Source organism: Salvia hispanica, chromosome 5 (genome assembly GCF_029641045.1).
Source record: "Salvia hispanica isolate PSC_SH4W2 chromosome 5, Shi_PSC_v1, whole genome shotgun sequence".
In the NCBI taxonomy this organism is placed as follows: domain Eukaryota; kingdom Viridiplantae; phylum Streptophyta; class Magnoliopsida; order Lamiales; family Lamiaceae; genus Salvia; species Salvia hispanica.
Genome location: NC_142696.1, coordinates 31,769,504 through 31,789,351, shown reverse-complemented (window position 1 = coordinate 31,789,351; position 19,848 = coordinate 31,769,504). Strand labels below are relative to the sequence as shown.

General features: G+C 33.0%; 1 protein-coding gene across 3 annotated transcripts; it reads left to right on the top strand.

The window, feature by feature from the left end:
• Window positions 1-13,204: 13,204 nt before the first annotated feature.
• LOC125189087 (folate-sensitive fragile site protein) lies at window positions 13,205-19,612 on the top strand. 3 transcript variants are annotated; one of them, XM_048086280.2, is made up of 11 exons: window positions 13,206-13,412; window positions 13,492-13,559; window positions 13,777-13,858; window positions 14,323-14,406; window positions 14,994-15,033; window positions 15,575-15,620; window positions 16,966-17,024; window positions 17,583-17,650; window positions 18,066-18,149; window positions 18,246-18,313; window positions 19,212-19,612. In XM_048086280.2, exons 1-11 carry the CDS (start codon window positions 13,357-13,359, stop codon window positions 19,298-19,300), a joined length of 744 nt encoding a protein of 247 aa, XP_047942237.1. In that variant the 5' UTR covers window positions 13,206-13,356; the 3' UTR covers window positions 19,301-19,612. The 3 variants fall into 3 exon arrangements, with proteins under 3 accessions (XP_047942239.1, XP_047942237.1, XP_047942238.1); XM_048086281.2 differs by having other exon boundaries at window positions 13,207-13,412; window positions 18,246-18,310; XM_048086282.2 differs by lacking the exons at window positions 16,966-17,024; window positions 17,583-17,650 and having other exon boundaries at window positions 13,205-13,412; window positions 18,074-18,149.
• Window positions 19,613-19,848: the final 236 nt, after the last annotated feature.

Here is a 19,848-nt window from a genome sequence, read left to right as displayed (position 1 = left end):
AAATGATTATGTGTTATTTGATATTGATGATGGAATATGATATGGATATGTGAGTGGTGCTTTTGATATGTTTTTATATGACATTAGAATTACTTGAATCATGAGATTAAAGAGGATATGTGACAATCTTGCCATGAATCTGATATCAATGGTAATGAAAATAGACCTGCATGTCATATTCAATGATAATGGACCTACGGGTCAAAGAAAATATGCAATGGGGGGCCTTCGTGGAAAAGTCAAATAATTAAAAGGGACCTGCATATCGTATACGATGGAAATCCCGGGCAGATACCAAGCTTGACCAGTCACAAAATAATAAATTGAACAGAGTGACATATGCATATGCATATGAAATTGTTTCTAATATTTGTTGGTTATTGTTGTATACATATATATATATATTGATTAAAGAATATGTTTGATATCTGGGATGTGGAATTAAAGGTAAGGTTTATATACATTGAGTTGTGCTCATATAAACCACTAATATTTTTCAGGAATAAGATATCAGTGAAATTTTTGGTTGACGTAGGTCACATGAACTGCATTTGTTATCAGGTTCGGTGGCTGACGCATTTTGGCAACCTTATCATCATCATCAATTTTGCATGTAGATAAATTTATAGTATATAGAGTGGTGAGAGGGTCCCACTACTGTGTAGAATGTTTTGAAATATGTATTTGATAAATGTTGGTTTTTTTGAAATTATATAATATGTGTGCTTGACAATTGATTTATTTAGTTTAAATTTTGAATTTAATTTTGGTAAGTGCATATGTCAGTTAGAGAGGGTTGGGTGTGACAGGGACATCTAAGAGGGAGAATTTTATTGATGTTTGGCTCATTTGTTGGTCATGATGACTATATTCTAAACTTAAAGGTTTAGGATTTAGGTGTCAAGGTTTGAGTTTTAGTGTGTAAGGTCACTATATTGCAATAAAATGAAGCTCGACTAGGAAGTGTCTCACCGGTGCAATCTTAAATTATAACTTTTGATAATCAATATCTTAAATCTCATTAGGAGAAGTGGTAATTATACATTCTTTAATTTTTTTTTGTTTTGTTGGATGTAAATTTGCTTTATTTTTTAGTCTCACGGTCAGAGTCATTTTTCCATTTTACAAAAAATAATGTACACTAAAGAGAGTTTTGGGTATATTTACAATAATGCCATTTTAGTTTAATTATTTATAATCTAATTATAAAATGCTTTTGTTAATGAATTTCTAGATTTACGGCAGTTATATATATGGAGGAAATGAAAGGGCTGGCAGTTTACATACATGAATGGTAAGGATTGTGTGTCAATATATTTTGTTTTTGTCAATGAAAATTAGTAGAATTGAAACGTTGGACTTCTCTTCCATTTAATAATTAAATAAATGCTTATTAACTTTCAAACTCCATCATTTTTTGTTACCTCGTAACAACAAAAAAGAAAAAGAAAGGTCTTATCATTTGAATCTGCACATACTTTTAATTAAATAGATACGTATCACTCAACCATTATATAAACGACCAACATGTGTATATATTCACATGCTCATTGCTCAAGCTAAATGTCAAAGCTAAGAGAGAAAAAAGTATTAAGACTGTTATTTCAATTTTTGGAAATGTTTCAATTTTAACGCGATAATGCAAAAAAGAAAACGTTAAATTTTTAAATGAATAGAGAGAGTACTTTTAATAAAATGTATTATTGTATATGTATGTTATACTTATAATTTCAGTTCCATATAATGACATGGTTTTTTATTTAAATAAATATTTCATATTTTGAGAAAAATAAAATGGGTCGTTGATGCACTTTTTATTAGCACTAAATAAACTTACAAGTATACAGAGTATATATAGTATAGCTAAAGGTTAGTACCAGATATCGAACACGGGAAAGGCAAACACAAAGTGTCTATCCTCTACTAAGACTCAATTACTATCTGGAAAAACAAGTAGGTTTTGAAAACTTTTGGAAAACTAAAAACAATAAAAAGCATAGACCAACTAAAAGCAAATAAAACAAGGAGAAAGACGATAGAGATAAGGGAATCCCAGGGATGTGTGTTCACAATTATGGTTATACAAAATTCCAACTACAATACCCTAGCACAGTTTTTACTTCGAAAGGACGAGTCACCTAGCTTATGCTCATGCGATACAAATGTTGATTACAAAGTTAGGGTTGTCAATCCTAACACGCAACTCCAAAAAGCGCCTAAGACCCTTGAAAAGTCCTCACTCTCAATTAACAGTGCCGGTTTAAGGGAAGCTAACTGTAGTGTCTACTAAGTGAATCTAACTCGCTAGAACTCTGTCACAGTTATGAAGCACGTTATATTAAATCATACAAGATTGTGTCACTCAATCATGCAGCATCAAGAATACTTAGGGAAGAAACAAAGTAAAAACAAAATGGATATTAAATAGAAAAAGGAATTTGTATAACCAAAGTCGTTACTAACACATCCCTAGAATCCTATGAGTTTAGTTACACATAATTGAATAAGCTAAAAACATAGATTGAAGGGAAGACAATTTGAACATAAAACTAAAGCAAATAAAACCCGTAGGTTGAATCCTTGTTGTTCTTGATGTCCTTGAAATCCTTCTCCAACTCCTTACACAATTGAAGTACTCTAGGTCTTGATCTCTATGAAGTATTTTGCAAGTAGAAGTTCTCTCTTTTTGATGAAGCTTGAGGTCTTATTTATAGGGAAAAACCAATCCTTGTTGTAGAAGGAAAAGATCTCCAAAATATGGTAAATCTGGGCGCAAATCTAGGGCTTCTCGGATTCGCCGCCTTTCTCCGGCGGGCTGCCACACCTTGGCCGGCGGTCGCCGCGTTGGAGTCCAGAGAGTCTGTTCCCTCGGCGGCGGACCGCCGCACGACTTCCGGCGGTCGCCGTACGAGACTTCTCTTCCAAGAGCATATTTCCGAGGCGGACCGCTGCATTGATCTGCCCGCCGGGCGCCGGCGGTCGCCGGTCGTCGTTTGACTCCAGATTTCCAGACTTTGCGTTTTGGCTCCCTTTTTCGGCTCAATTATGCACATTTCTCACAAAACACGTCAAAATACCAAAATAGACAAAATATGCAAATAATGGACGTGTAGAGTGATTTTGACATAAAAAACGGACCAAATAATGGTCTTAAAACAGTGCAAAATCTGAGCGTATCAGTCGTGCATAGCACGAGGGTGATACTAGTGTAACACCATAGTCAATACTTGTGATATTTTTGAAGTTGGCGAGTCTGTTGACATGATTCGTATGATTATATTTTTCCATCGGGATGTTTGTTGATACCTCCTAGGGTTTTATCTTTAAAAGTCATTATCCAATGTTTTTGGCTTATTTCAAGCTTCATTTGTCTACTCTAACATTCAAGTCAACCTACCATTTATATGTGTAATCTATTCAAAATATATTTTTTGTGTGGGATTTGTTGTTATTAAAAGTTACAGTTGTCTAAATTTAGATGGGCCCCGAAACATTCCCATTAAACATAATAAACTGTCATTTCACCTTTGAATTAATGATTCTTCATGTATATTCCTACTTAAAGCTAAAAAACTATTTATTTCTTAAAATTAGTGTGATATATTTTTTTAAACCTTAAAAGTTGTAAATATGAACTTTAAGTATGTGGTAAGGTGATCTTGCCCAAATATAAACAAGCGAAATGAAAATGATCTAGAATAAATAAAATATCTTGAAGATGATTGAGGTGGTGTATTTTACATTAGAATTATATTTTATTAATTAAGTCAATGTTATTGTTTACGAAAAATAACATATATATGATTATAGTTGGAATATATGATATTAGGAGAAAAAATTCCCTAGTCTAGAATACTAACTCATTATGCCAAATGGTATGACTAGACTAGGGAATTTTTTCTCATGATATTAGGTAGTAGAATTAGAAAATCTAGATATTTTTAGGAGAATATCTAGATATTTAGAATATTAAAGAAAGAAGTATAGAATTTCATAATAAGTTACGAATGACTATAAATATGAGAGAGTTGTACCATTTTGCATAACTAGAGTTAGTTTGAGAATAGAGTGTTCTTTAGTTCTCGCATATCACTCGCATCTCCTAAATTATTTTCCATATATTCCACTAACTGTCCTCTCAAATATTTCCTCCAAACTATCACATCTCCAATATGAGTGTATGTATATGCTTTAACATTGAGATGATAAAACTGAATATATGGATATAGTTGTGATTAGGATTGGGTACGTACGGTATATCGTACCGAAATATCAGTATGAAAGAATTATACACCGTTAACGCATAGAAAATTTAGGTATACCAATTAAGATATACCGAACATTCAGTATAAGTGATTTCACTTCCACTATAGTATCAATATTTTGATATATATCGTACCGAACTTCGGTATATCTTATCGGGACGATATACCAAACTTCGGTACACTATACCGTTAATATAAAAATATAAATATTCTTCATCTTAGCGGAGGTAGTACTAAATAATTCTCGGTTTTGTTTGCAACAATATGTTATGTATTCGCAGTGACTGCAGCCTTGTACGGCGACGAGGTTGTACATCACACATCCGGATCCGTCTGCATTGAATCCGTGCAGGAATTACGAGACCACCTTCACTCGCCTTGGGGAGTTGGCATTTCAGGCACATTTAAGGACTCGGGGAAAGGGTTTGGTTATTCATTCAAGAGGGTTTTTAGCTATGTGAAGAAACACGGATTGTGTCCGGAAGTCATCTACCCCTGGAAGGGTTGTCGTGCAACTATGATGTGCGACAAGACACAAAAGTGGAGTGGAGTTGTCATCAGAGGATCATATAGTGGAAAAAGTAGTACTTATAAACTTTACTTGTTGATTTATGTTTGAAAAATCTTCACATTTTTTTTATAAAGATATATTTCTGCCTTGATTAAGATTTTGGATTCAAGATTTTAAGAAGCTGGCAAGTAACGAAGAAATTGAAAGTGTGTTGCGTAACCAACCAGTAGTAGGTGCTATGGTCACCTCAAATGATTTTGTGGCTCATAAAACTAAGGTAAGAAATTTTAATTACTTCTCTTTAAAAATATATTATTTGAAAATTCTAATAATTATTAAATTGTTAATAATTAGGATGTTCTTAGCTTTGAACCTTGGGATAATGGTGAGGAGCATGTCGTAACCCTAGTGGGTTTCGGACATGATGACTTGGATGATTACTATATATGCCAAAACTCATACGACACTGATTGGGGCTACCGAGGTTACTTTAAAATCTCAAGGAACTTAATTGGTGGCATTTATGTTCCTATAGGAACTAAAAGTCCAGATACGAACTCACGTGGCGGACCCACAACGAGGGCCATGACGAGGCGGCTTTGAGAAGGACTTGCCACGTTCATTCAAAAAGCCACGCGGGAGGGGTCTATGAAGACGGAGGAGCCGCCGGTGAAGATCGTGCTGAAAAATGAAGGCCAACCGGGGAAGGAGGAAGCCGTAAGTCAAAATTTGCACATGCAGCTGGATTCATTAAGTATTCTGCCTATCGAGATAGCGTCCAAATGCTCTAGAAGTGGCACCAATGTCTTCCCCCTAGAAAGACCTTCGCGTGGGTACCTTGCACGCCTCGATCGGAGTCCGGTGGAGAGAGTTATGGGCGATTTACTAAAGCCGCGCAGAGAAAGAAGGGGAGCTCCAGAAGGAACACCCGGGCGGGTTTTTTGCACCCTGAAAATCACCCGACCGGGTGAAATGGCGAATGGCAAGGAGGAGTTCAGAAAGAACACCCGGGCTGGTTTTTTGCAGCCCGAAATTCACCCGACCGGGTGAATTGTCCGATACTTAAGATTTTGTGGGCCAAATTTGCTATTTTTGGACCCTTAGTATAAATACCTTTTGATGTCATTTCTTTTCCTAGGTTTTGCTGAATTAAAGTTTAGTTTCCTCTTTGAGGATTGTATCCAATTCCTTCCTTGAAGGTTGCTTGTTTCCATCTTTGATTTATTCAAGTAGAGGTATGCATCAATGGAGTGTATCCATTGAGTAGTGGAGCCAAGGGGTGATAGAGCTAATGAAAGTTGCCTAGGGTTGTCTCCATCTTTTTGGTTAAGGTCCTATGGTTGTAGCTCTCTTATCTCATCTTTATACACATGCTTTTCATTCCTAATCTACCATCCTTTCTTGTTTAGATTCAATTTTTGTTGGTTGGATCATCTATTATCTTTTGTCTTGTGTTGATAAATTGAAAATAGCATCACAAAAATAGTTAGATCAAGCATCATAAATGGGTAATACTTGGGAAATGGATCATAAAATACATGGATCCTTATCATTTGGTATCTAGAGCCTAGTACCCACTAGGTGTTTGATTATTGTTGCTTTGGGTTGGGTTATTTTTCCTTTTGTTCTTTGTTTTGACTCTGTTTTTGTTGGGATGATCGGATTGATCAATTGTGCTTAGATTAAGCTGAAATTTGGTGTGTATGATCTATGTTATCTGACCTAGCTACCTGCAAAATTTCATCAAAAATTTCCTTCTTTTTCCTAGTTAACTGTGGAGATTAACATCATTGCCCTGTTTTGGCATAGTTGGGAAAAACCATACAAAACCTATCAAATTATCAAATCTGACTATATATGGCTATTTTTCCGTTGATCTAGAGTTGCTTGGGAATCTATCCACTAAAATTCATCCAAATTGGGCGCGGGGATCAATACCAAAAAAATTCATAAAGATCAGCCAGATTTCAGCAAAAAGCTTCATCCCATGTCTTGTGTTCGTTAGTGTGTGTGTTTGCTCTAGGCCTAGTTTTCCTTGCTTTCATATGTTAAATCATTATTACTTTGGTATTTACTACTTGGTGTCCATATGTTCTTGAGGTGTATACCTTGATTGAGTTGTCCGGGCGCCAACGAGTGGGAATTGGATCGAGCGTGTGTGATACTAGCCCCACTATATTCTAAACCTACCGAGTGACGTTGGTGAGTGACTTGGGGGGTGTTGGGATACTCATTGGGGTGAGTTAGCTTCTTAAATCTCTCTTTCTTATTTTGCTAATCTCTTTCTAGTCTTTGTCTTTGTGTTTGTAGGTAACTTGGATGCCTCCTATTACTCGATCTAACAAGATGAGGAACGTCCATGAGGAGGAAGTAAGGAAGGGGACGGGCTCAGTTCCAAACCCGAAGGTGATCTTGTGAGCATGATGACACAAATAATGAAGGAATTCAAGCAAGAGAATTCATATGGTGTATGTGAGTGATAGATAAACACTTCATACACAGCTCATGAACAATTCATATACAATTGGCGTTGCTACTTTGTTCTGATGTGACAGAATTATGTGTGTGGTGATGTAACTGGATTTGTTGTTATGGTGATTTCATATATATGTTTTTTTAAAGAATGAAGGGGGTGCATTATAAGATGAAGAAATGTGATTATATGATGATGTTGAATAATTTTTGGATGAAGTTTTGTTTAATCTCTTATTTGATAATTTGATTTCTTTCATGGATTTGTTATGTCTCATTACTTACTAATCTGAACACAGGCAAAACAACTGCTCCCGGTGCAAAGGCAATACCCCATAAATAGGTATTTGAACAAACAACAAAAGTTTTCGACCTATGATTAAATATCGTTGTCGTTCACTCAATAAAAATGACAAGGGCACTAAATTCAGTATATCGAACATATTTACATAAAAATATGATGTAAATTGAATGTTTGTCATCATGATCATGAAAAGCCAAAAATAACATCAATATTTGGACTCAAAGTTGCTAGACTAAATAATTACACCAAAAATTATGCGTGTAATACTTCCATTAAATCGGTGCAAAGTTGATGTTTGAGGAAATTAGATAAGTTAAACAATTAATTTATGTATATTTCAATGTACATCATATTCCACCAAAAACAGTGGAATATGATTGGTGGGAATACTGATGCTATCCTAGTCGCTTTAAGCTCGCAATTATTCAATTATTTAAGCATCCACTAATTTCATATTTAACTTATTCTAATGCTATTAACTCAAAGTTTACCTTTTTTATACTTTAATTACTTGAGTTGATTATTATACGTGTAACCTATTTCATGTGAATCTTAACAAGTGGAGTATTTTTCTTTGTTGATATAATTACAAATTAATACTCATTGTTTAAATACTTTATGAATTATCTTGGTCCTTCAATTTATTTACACACTTTTATCCTATGAACTAATTATCTAATTCGTATAAGACCATTTTCAACCATTTACACCAAACTCAAATCCATTTTGAGCATACGTCATATCAAAAAGAGTGAACTACAAAAATAGTCCTTGGACTATGCGTTTATCTCGCCAATGAACCCTGGACTTTAAAAATATCCTCAGACAACTCTGGACTAAGCGTTTATCTCGAAAATGGTCCATTTTCACTGTTTCATGACGAAAATACCCTTTTAGGGGGGTTTTGGAGGGTTTGGCAATTTGGTCTTTTTACATTTTAAATCTGATATTATTTCAGTTATATACTAAATCTGATATTATTTCAAAATTATCATTCTTCTTCCCTTTTGTCATCCTTCACTTTGTTGCTTTATTTCAATATTAGATTTAATTTTATAAAATTAAATTTTAAAATTCTATTTTTAAATATCAATAATTTTTTTAAATTATTAAAATCACTATTAAATAACAAATTAATAGTTTTAATCAATATTTGATAGTGTCTAATATTTAATCAATCAGGTACGACAACGCCTTAGTTTTAATCAATATTTAATAGTTTTAATCATAAATAGATCATATGACACGATTTAGTCAACTTCATAATATTTTTAGTCAAATTCTCATATACATTAGATGCATATTTATTTCGGAATAAATCGTGTTATATGATCTATTTACGATTAAAACTATTAAATATTGATTAAATCTAAGGTGTCGTCGTACCTTATTGATTAAATATTAGACACTATCAAATATTGATTAAAACTATTAATTTGTTATTTCAGAGTAATTTTAATGATTAAAAAAATTATTGATATTTAAAAATTGAAATTTAAAATTTAATTTTATAAAATTAAATCTAATATTGAAATAAAGAAACAAAGTGAAGGATGACAAAAGGGAAGAAGAATGATAATTTTGAAATAATATCAGATTTAGTACATAACTGAAATAATATCAAATTTAAAATGTAAAAAGACCAAATTGCCCAAACCCTCCAAAACCCCCTAAAAGGGTATTTTTGTCACAAAACAGTGAAAAAGGACCATTTTCGAGATAAACGCTTAGTCCAGGGTTTTCTGGGGATATTTTTAAAGTCCAGGGTTCATTGGCGAGATAAACGCATAGTCCAGGGACTATTTTTGTAGTTCACTCTACCAAAAAGTAGTTTTACTCCAACCATTTATACCAAATTCAAATTTATACCATTTTTTAATTTTTGTCTCACAAAATTTTTGCAGTAACACCATATTTGGTGTTGTTTAAAAAAAAAATCAAAAATGAGTTTGAGTTTGATGTATGATTGGAGACTTTGTTTCCTAATAATAATAATAATATTAAAGGAAATTTTAAGTTTTGATATATATAAAAGGTTATGAGAGTAGTTGATGGTAATCAATATTTACATTTTATTATTGAGAAATGGATTTGAGAAACTCTTCAATCCATTACAAATCTTGGGCAATTTCTCGACTTTAAAATGAAATTAATTTATCACAAAACTCATTCCACTATTCTCCATCAAAGAGCAACCTCAACGTATGATGCATTAACCAACCTCTTCCACATATAATTTGCACTAAGGGTTGTCCTTAATATATATGTGCCATTTCATGTCAAGGCCAAATAAAGAATCGAGCGGAATCAAAAGCCAGTGGTGTTCTGCATCAGATTCAATCAATTCACATAAAATGATTTATTTTCACTATATATCAAAAGCCAGTGGTTTCTACACCAGCTTCATAATAAAGATGCAATACTAACATCTAATCAATTTACTATAGTTTCAATGTAGTGCCGAGAGAACAGTGACTGATCAATAATCAATGTCTAAATCACCTGCCTTTGAAACCAATACATAACTTCAAAACCTTGATTGGGACTATCTCAAGTATGATTGTCTAATACACACAATACTAACTCCAATAAGTGGCGGACGCAGATATTTGTCAAGGTAGGGACTATATATTCAAATTTTGAATGGGATAATAATTTTCTTATATTTTATTATTTTAGTAGGGGCTTTTGCACATTAATTTACACAAATTACTAACAAAATTATAATAATATACAACTAGAAAAGTAAAAAAAAAAAAAAAAAAAATTGGGGAGGGCTTAAGCCCTCCCTCATGCCTATGTGTGTCCGCCAGTGACTCCAATAGCCCTTATAACAAAACCAAACTAGTCCGCATCCTTAATTCACTGTTCAGGTTTCACTTGTTTCTCATGGTTTTAGTTCTGAACTGTGACCCCAACGGTTTTAGTTTCACAGTTAACCGCTGATTCAAGTAACATTGGGTTTCTCTAACCCACACCACATCGTCAAATTCATTTTATGATGTTACATTACTAATAGTATAATTTAGTATATTGAAACGAAAAAAAAAAATTGAATTATAGTAACTAGTTAAGTAAATAGTGAATTTCAAATTTTGTCCCCGGAAAATGAGGTTTGCACGTTTTAGATCTCTAAACTTGAAAAATATCACTACAAGTCTCTGGAAAATTATTAATCACATTTTAAATCCCTCTTCACTTTTTTTATAGTGAACTACCTCATTAGTCCCTTCACTTTTTTTTTTTTTTTTCTAGAGTGAACTGCCTCATTAGTCCCTAATGTTTTGGGTTATGACATTACAGACACCTAACAAAAAATAAATAGCACCAGAAGACCCGAACGTTTAAAATAATCACGAATGCAGTGTTTTTAGCCACTTTTCGGATGAAAATGCCCATATGGCTTTAAGGGCATTTGTGGTAATCGATAAATTCGCTGACATATGAATTCTGTCACATTTCTGTCAGCAAATTCTTATGTGATTTTCTAATTAGTTCTGGTATTTTATATGTGATTTAAAGTGTTTTCATTATTTCACAGAAAAAATCTTCTCATATCCCTCCTCTATTTCTAGTTAGTGGTAACAATATACTAGTAATATCATGTAGAAATTTATTAAGAAACAACAAAAATAATGGAAAAGTGAAGTTATTTATGCAATAAAATCTCAATCAATAATACATAGAATAAAAAACATTTTACATTTGATTAAATGATACAATAATTATTTTTTTGAAAACACTGACATTTAAAATATCAATCTCTTCGTCCCCTAAAGTTTGTCCCATTTTACCATTTTCGGCCGTCCCACTTAGAATCTTACCAAAAATAGACATTAAATACACCATCAATCTCTTCAATGTGGGACCCTTATTCCACTACACGCCTTCATTCAATACAAAGTTAAACAATTTTTTAAGACCCGCACAGGGTAAAATTGAGACAAACTTTGGGGGACGAAGGAGTATTTCATTATAAGCCTAACTATAAGACGATTTTTTGTGATTGATATTTTATTGAGAATTTTAAGTTAGCTCAAATTGAAACTTTTAACATCATATGAACATTCAATCTTAAAATATAAATTTGCATAGTTTCTTGTCATTCATGAATTGAAACCTGAGTAATATTTTGGAAATATTCAAGCATGTGATATTATTTATTTAGTCATTGGAGAAATTTTTTCACTAATAATAGTAACTGAAATTAAGGGAATGTAAATTTACAGATTAATACCACAAAATTAGGATATTTTCATACTAAATAAAATGTATCCGTAAATCAAGGTAAAAATTAAAGAAAAATAAGGGAAATAGAAACACGGAAAAATACTAGAAAATGAATTTGCAAGAAAGGGTCTCATTTTATTATTTTCATATTAATTAGTACAGATAATGATAAATCTTTATATTATTAAAAAAAATAGAAAGTATAAATAATGACAAAATTTTAATTATGTATGTAGTACCAAAACTTATTATTAAAATATTACATAAGAAGTTGCTGACAGAAATGTGATAGAAATAATATGTTAGCAATATAATTGAGTGACAAAAATGCCTTTATAGGGCCTGAGGTTGTTTTAGTCCGAAAAAACATCATTCGTGATTATATTAAACGTTAGAGTAATTTAACGCTGTTTTTTTATCAGGGATTTGTGGCGTCACAATCCAAAATATTAGGGACTAATGAGATAATTTGCTTATGTTTTTTTCCCCCCTATTTTGTCTCTGTATTCCTCGAGGGCATATTTAATCTAATTTATTGATATTTTATGAATTCATAAGAATATAGTACTTATTTTTTTTTAATTTAAGTTATGCAAAAATACAAGTAAGAAGTAAAAATAGGCATTACATATTTTAAAAATATATTGCTACAAATATATGTATAATGCTTGAAATGAGAAAAATAAGTAAAGAAGGACTTGAAATGTGATTAATGATTTTTCAAAGACGTGCGATAATATTTTTTCAACTTCACGGACCTAAAATGTAAGAACCTCATTTTCCATATACTATTCCCTTCGTTCCGCTTTAGCAGTCCCATTGACTTTTCTGTCATCTTTTTGTAAAAATGATAAAAAATAGTTAAAGTGGAGTAATGGTAAAGTAAGAGAGACAATAATGTAGATAAGACTCTTCTTTATATTATTCTCTCTCTTAATTTATCATTTCTCATCTTTAACTATTTTTTATCATTTTTACAAAAATATGACAGAAAAGTCAATGAGACTGCTAAAATGGGACGAAGGGAGTACTAATTTTGAGATTTACTCTTAACTAAATACTACTCCACTAAGTAGATTCGTCTTCTGTTACCTGACCCTCTTATATTTTGTTTAGTCTTAACTACTTAGTATTATTTCTATTTCAAGTAAGAACTAAAATAGTCAAATTAAGGTGGTGTTCGATTGACAAGATAAAATAATATCAAGATAAAATTTAGCATTGAGTCATGAGATTATTTTAATTATAGAGGATTAGCTATCCATCTAGGATTGAGTTATGTGGTTGAATTTCATGAACCAAACTCATAACAAATTTAATCTTGGATACAATCTTGCAAACTGAACGCCCTAATATAATAAACTTAATTAGATATTTTTTTATTATATTTCAAATACAATTTCATTATCATCAATCCTTAATTTACCATGTAAAAAAACAGACACTAGTTCGTAATATTGGAGTACTAGTTTGCAACGAGAAAGAAAGCAGCAGTCGATGGAAATCCAGAAATAAACAGAAATTCCCTTTTGATTTCTGATCAAAATCGAACCGTCGCTGAGATATAGAGATTCATGGCGTCATTTGGGTCTATCAAGCAAGCAATTTTCGAGAAACAAGCAAGAAAGCAGTATGTATTTCTTTTTTTCCTTGTTAAAATTTTTATGTATAGGTCAGAGAATTCTGAATTAGGATATCCGGACAATCAGGCAGTATCAGGACCATATACGAGGGCTCAACGCATTCGATCGCCACAAGAAATTTTTGAATGATTACGGTCAGTTGTTGAATTTTAGTTTCATCAATTTATGACTGTTGCTAATGCTAGGATAGGTATGTTATGAACAATCACAGCATTAAATAAAATATTATTTCATGTTATATGTACTACTAGTATGTATATGCGTTTCTGGTTCTTCTGTGGGAAGAGCATTTGGGGATATAAGCAGAGCTCAATCATTTTTTATGAAGTCATTTTTATTTTATGGTTGCAGTTGCTTATTATGGAAAAGAGAAATCTGCTCGAGAAATATTGCCAGTTAAAACTGACCAAGACACCATTAGAGAAGGATATCGGTAGGTTTCATTCGTTTGATTTTAAAATGTTCCTGCGAGTTCGAGCTTCGAAGAAATTGAGTTTTCAAATGGTCTGTTGTGACAACCAAGTAGAAGTTATTTGTTTGGCTTTGGGAGCTAGTGAACAATGTAAAGCTTTTAATAGAAAACATAAGCCCTACTATATATATTAGGCTTTATACTGGTATTTAACCATACAAAGTCCACTGATTTAGTATTAATACTTTGTATATGTGTAAGTTTTTGTCATTGAAATACATTTAGAAATTGAAATGATATGTTCTTGAAATCATTGATTGTTTGTACCTTTGGTTTGAAAATCTAAATCCAACATGTAAGTATGCTATATGACCCCATCCCTAACATAGGACCTAAAGCCTAATGAATAACGCTGCAGTTTGATTATTTGAGCTCTTATGTTTAGTCAGTGATCCTAACTATATCTTTCGTCATATTGCCAAAAGGTTCATAATGACTGAGGAAGATGACATGAATCATTCTTGGGAACACAAGCTAGTAAAGCGCTACTATGACAAGCTGTTCAAGGAGTATCCTTTGCTTTAGTGATATTAGTATCTTACTATGTTATTGGTTTCTCGTGTCTTTCTATTGCCCCCCTGGGTTTGAAAATCAGTAAACATGATTCAATCACGTCGTTGAAGCCGTGAAAGACAATTCATGTATTGGAGGGTGAGCGCAGTGATATAGCTATGTGACTATGTCCTTTATTTCGGATTGGATCTGTCAAGTCTATGTTTACTAATGACATTGAGAAATTTATTTTGCACATTCACATGGCCAAGTAGTTAGAAAAATGTTAACTCAGGGACAATAGATAGTTCTCGGGTTACTAGTGGACATATGACGAACCAATATGCCAAAACATTTGACTCCAAAATATAAAAAAATGCTAGTTATACCAAACTTAGTGTTGAAGTAACTAGTGAAAATGTTGTCATGTCATCTTACTAATTCTCTTCCCAAAAATATGCATATATATTTGTCAAGTGACGTTCAACATCATGATACATACAATGTTGTGTTATGACAAAGTTCTTATAGAATCTTTAGTTGCTATATTGGTTTTTGAGAAACGAATTCTTCCAACTTATTTATTTCTCTTAACGCTTTCAAGATATTGCATAGCTGACATGTCCCATTACAAGACTGGCAAGGTATGAGTTTTTTTATCCTTGGTAGCTAGTAGGCATTTATAGTCAATTGGATCCCACCCCATCACTCGTTATTACTTTACCTCTAGAGCCTAGAGGAATGATCAAAATTTGTAGACTCAATCTCTTCCAACAGTAATCAAAGAAAACAGCTGGCTTCCTAGATGCTCAACTTCAGCCAGATGGTGGATTATGAACTGCAGTATCTTTGATTAAACCCAAGGAATGCTAATTATTTTTGGCTTGGATATGTATGGAGATGTCCATCTATCTCATACATATATTCTGCTTGTTGTTTACTACTCCTTAGATTTCTTAAACGAGGGCCCTTTTTGGAATATAAGAGAATTTGAATGAACACTTGTTACTTTCAGCATATTTCAGAACGAATTTAGTTGGGCTAGCTAGTAAGACTCACCAACTTAGCTATACAGTATATTTAAGTGACCTACAACATGCATGCAACTATTTTTTCTGTAGTTTTGCATGATTTAGTTTTTTTATACAAAGCCTTTTGCTAAAGCGCAGCTTGTTCTCTTTTTAGATTGGTCTTAGATGGAGGACTGAAAAGGAAGTAATAGCTGGGAAAGGTATGGTTTACTTCAAATTCCTTTTCTCCTATTAAGTAGTAAGTAATTAGGACAGCCTTCAACTATAAGTGTTAATTGAAACATTTTTACCGAAGCACTCAAAATGATGCTTGTAGCATGATTCTTCCTCTGTCCAGCATTTAGTTGTAGCAGAACTTATCTTCTAACTTTCGCATTACAGTTGTTAGTATAACTTATAGTGATAAGTCAATATCTTCACAGCCAATGAAAATAAAGGAGAACAAATCTTGGGAGGGCCCCAAGATTATGTCTTATGCTTTTGTAAATTCAAAATATAATCTTTTGAATGTAAACAATAAGTTGGCAAATAAAAACACTATTCTAGAATTCGTAGAACCAGGTAAAGGTAGTTAGTTATCTTTTGTAAGCTAACCATCTTTAATGCTTTAAAAACTTAATTATGAAGTTGATTCTAGGTCTCCATGAATTGTATTGAAAACCACTAACTTTCTGGATCATGGAAGTCAAGCATGAGTGAAAAATGATGCTTTCTCTTCATTCTCAGTTTGAAGTCAAGTTTTTGTTGAAAATATCTCTCTTTACTGTATTCTAAAATAAAACATTGGTGATCCCTTCTTAGTGTTGGATTGTCCATTTAAATATTCATCAAATGCTGTTCTAGGGCATTTTGTACTTTGGCTAGGGATCTCATATTAGCTACACACCATATGGTAGAAATCAGTCATACTACTGAGTTATTTTTAGACTATCTTTCTAATTGCTACTTATTTGTTTTCATGTATTCCGGATACCTTTTCTGGCACCACCGCATCAGTCAAGTGTTGTATTGTCCCCGACCCCCTAGTATTAGGTAGTATGGAGTATGCTGAAAGTAAATTAGTTATGTGAGGAGAAGATTAAAGGGCAATTCAGTTTTACTGGGAAGGCGTTTAACATTTAGGATTCAACAGGATTTATTTGGAGTCTTCCTTATTGGTGCTACCTGATGGAATTATTTTGGCGTCCTTCCTTTGACAATCAAGTAGTTTTCCCTTTTAAAAAATTTTCATATGAGTTCTGGTTAACTCCTCCACTAATGTAATAACCATGAATGAACGACCCTTCATTGTGTGCAATGGGTGGTGAGTTGCCATCTGCATAAGTGGTTAACCTTTTAGGCAATGAAGGGCATGCCAAGTGTCAATGAAAAGAAGAATAACTTTAAAAAAAACCATTAATGTTTTCTAATAATGAACTGTTATCCATGAACGATCTTTTGGGTGCTCTCTATGCATTATAGTTTGTTGCTTTTCAGTTTCAGCTTATGGAGTTTCTGTTTTTCTCTTTGGAATTAATTCTGACTGAATGCCTCTTAAACTATCAGGACAGTTTGTTTGTGGTAATAAGCACTGCGACCATAAAGATGGTTTGTCAAGCTATGAGGCAAGTTTGTGGCCATGATTATCTGCCAATTATTTTTTAGTGATTGAATGAGGAATGGAAATCACTTTCTTTTGGCATCATTTACCTCCTATTTCATGGTGACATTGGTTTCATTTTTGTGTGGCCTTGTTTTCTGAACCAATGGAGCGTAATGGAATGATAAAAATTTTACGGGACGACGGAGACAGTGGAAAATGTTCTTGAAAAGGCTCCAGTTACTCGCAAATTTCAAAATCTATCATCCGTACTGTATGATTTGGATTTGAAAATGACGAAGAGGAAATTAGCATAGCAATTTTACAGGGGTAGGAGAAGTGGAAAATGTGCTTGAAAAGGCTCCAGTTACTCGCAAAATTCAAAAAGCTATCATCTGTACTGTATGCTTTGGATTTGAAATGACGAAGAGGAAATTAGCATAGCAGACTGTTCCAAATAAAAAGAGAACCCCAACTGAATGTTTGATGTTCCTAATGACAGTATACAAATTTATCTACATTGAGGCTTTCTTTTATCTTCTTTTTGGATGCATTAGCTAATGTCTCACCTATGCATATCCAGGTGAACTTTTCCTATTTTGAAGCTGGAGAAAACAAACAAGCTCTAGTGAAATTAGTAGCCTGTGAGGGGTAATTTATTAACAGTTTCATCATTTTGTTGTGTAGATATAATTCTAAAGCAAAGGAACTTATCGTTTCTCACCTAGTTAACATTACTAGTTACTTAAATATTCCTTAAGCATTTTAGTTATGCACCTGATATATCACCTATTGATATACTGGCGATCTCATGTTGTTCCTTATTTTTTTTGTTTTAGATGCACAGCTCATAAAGTGAACTTTTAATAAGGCCTTCTCAAAGGCCATTAAAATGTATTCTTATATTTTTTTCGCAAAATCGGTAATCAAGATGAACTATAGCAGGAATCACTCAAGTTTAGAATCTACTTTTATCTTCTCTTCTTTTCTTCGCAAATTTCATATTGGAGTTGATTAGCTAGTTTCTAGATCATGAATTTCTATATTGAAGTTGATTACTGGGTAGATGTGCAGAGAAGCTATATTATAAGAAACAAAAGGAGAAGGAACGATTGAAGCGAATAGAAAGTGAAAAGCACCAAAGGAAAAGGTGAGTGTCCTGTAAATCGTATTTAGTACTATGTACATATTTCTGAACAAGACTAGAAATTCAAACAAATTGTTGGGGTAATTAATTTCCTTTTAGGGATCGCTCTGAGAGTGATGATGACACAACTAGCAAGCATGGAAAAAGCAAAGAGAGGAGAAAAGGTGGTATCCTTCACAAAATTATGCTCCTGAACTATTATCACTTGTGGTTTATGAATACAGGATGGAGAGCATAAAGTATTACAACCGTAGATTCTTAAATGAGAAGGTGGTAGGTGAAGATACATAAGCAAAAACAAGTTAACTAGTATCATATACATACTCTTGGCAGTCGTTCCCTAACTGAGGAAGATAAAGGCATTATGGTCTTTGACTCTATGATAGTGTAATATAGATATCTTCTTGTGACTTCTTCTCCTTCAATGATTCTTTTGAAGCTGGATTTGTTTTCCTTGCTAATAAAATTGTGCATTGCCTATTTTAGTAGCCTTCCAATATCTCAAAATATATATTCTGGATTGGTGGTTAGGCATTCTATTGATATCACTCTGTCAAGCTTCCAAAACCCAATTCTTTCCCTGATAGGTGCTAGTTTGGGCCATTATTATACATATCTGAATCCTTTTTGGGAGTCGGATCTCTAGTCCACAACTTGTTCTTTAAAAGCAAATGGTTTACTGGTTCATGCCTCACCTCAGCTCACTCTGCACCACTACAAACCTGTAGAAAACATTACCCATGAACTTCAGGTCTGATGTTTCAGCAACTTGGAGATGGTGAAACTGGCCTAGTTTGTAGGTCAATAGCGATAGCAGTATCAAATTCTATACAGATGGTAGGTTTAGACATGAGAAGAAAGGTCAAAAGAACTTCCTCAGCAGCTTACATGGTAGGATAGATTTGGCTTCATATGGTTATGTTAACAAGCATTACCTGAAGTCGTATAAAAAAGTTTATTAGTGAATAGTTTCGGTATATGGTTGCTTTCTTACCCTCTCCCTCCAAATAAATTTGTCTCTTGTTTGGCATTTTCTTGGTTTGTGAATTTGCATTTGGCTTTCAGGAGGCAAGGCGTTGACATCTGACGGGGAACATAAGCCAGATGACGATGATGAAAACTTTGACGAATATCTCTGTGGGATGTTTCCTTGAACATTACAAGCGTTTTCATCAGAAGAAAGCATTCACTGAGTTCATCACACCAATGTTGCCATTGCTAATCTGCTTATACAAGTTTGTCGTTTAGTTCATGTTCTTCCAACTGGAAAATGTTGCTTCTTATAAATTGATTTGGAATACAAGTTAATGATGTTGTTGGCATTGCTGCTATACATTCTTTACCTACCTTTTTCTAATTAGATCATTTGGTCACCAAAAAATATGTTGTCTTGATCATTTGAAATTTTTTTAATGGATTGGAGCATAGCTATGGTGAGTAAAATAAAGCACGAGATTGAAGCACAATATGTAAATTACCTTTTGTTTTTCTCTTCTCTTTTCTTTTCTTTTGAGGGTATACTTTATATTCAAACCAATTATTTTACTCATATGTGGATTTATTACTATTAAAGAGTAAAATGAATAGTTGAAATGCTCATATAAGTTACATTATATAAATACAAGATAAATTCAGTTTAATACTATGTCATTTTCCCCCTTATGTGAAAGGAGAACATTTATGATTTCTTAGGGTTTATTGC

Excerpts from the sequence above, each read along its gene's own strand:
- LOC125189087 (XM_048086280.2), top strand. The coding sequence starts at position 13,357 with ATGGCGTCATTTGGGTCTATCAAGCAAGCAATTTTCGAGAAACAAGCA. Across the intron at positions 13,413-13,491 it reads GAGAAACAAGCAAGAAAGCA|GCAGTATCAGGACCATATAC; the intron begins GTATGTATTTCT and ends CCGGACAATCAG. Across the intron at positions 15,034-15,574 it reads CCCATTACAAGACTGGCAAG|ATTGGTCTTAGATGGAGGAC; the intron begins GTATGAGTTTTT and ends TTCTCTTTTTAG.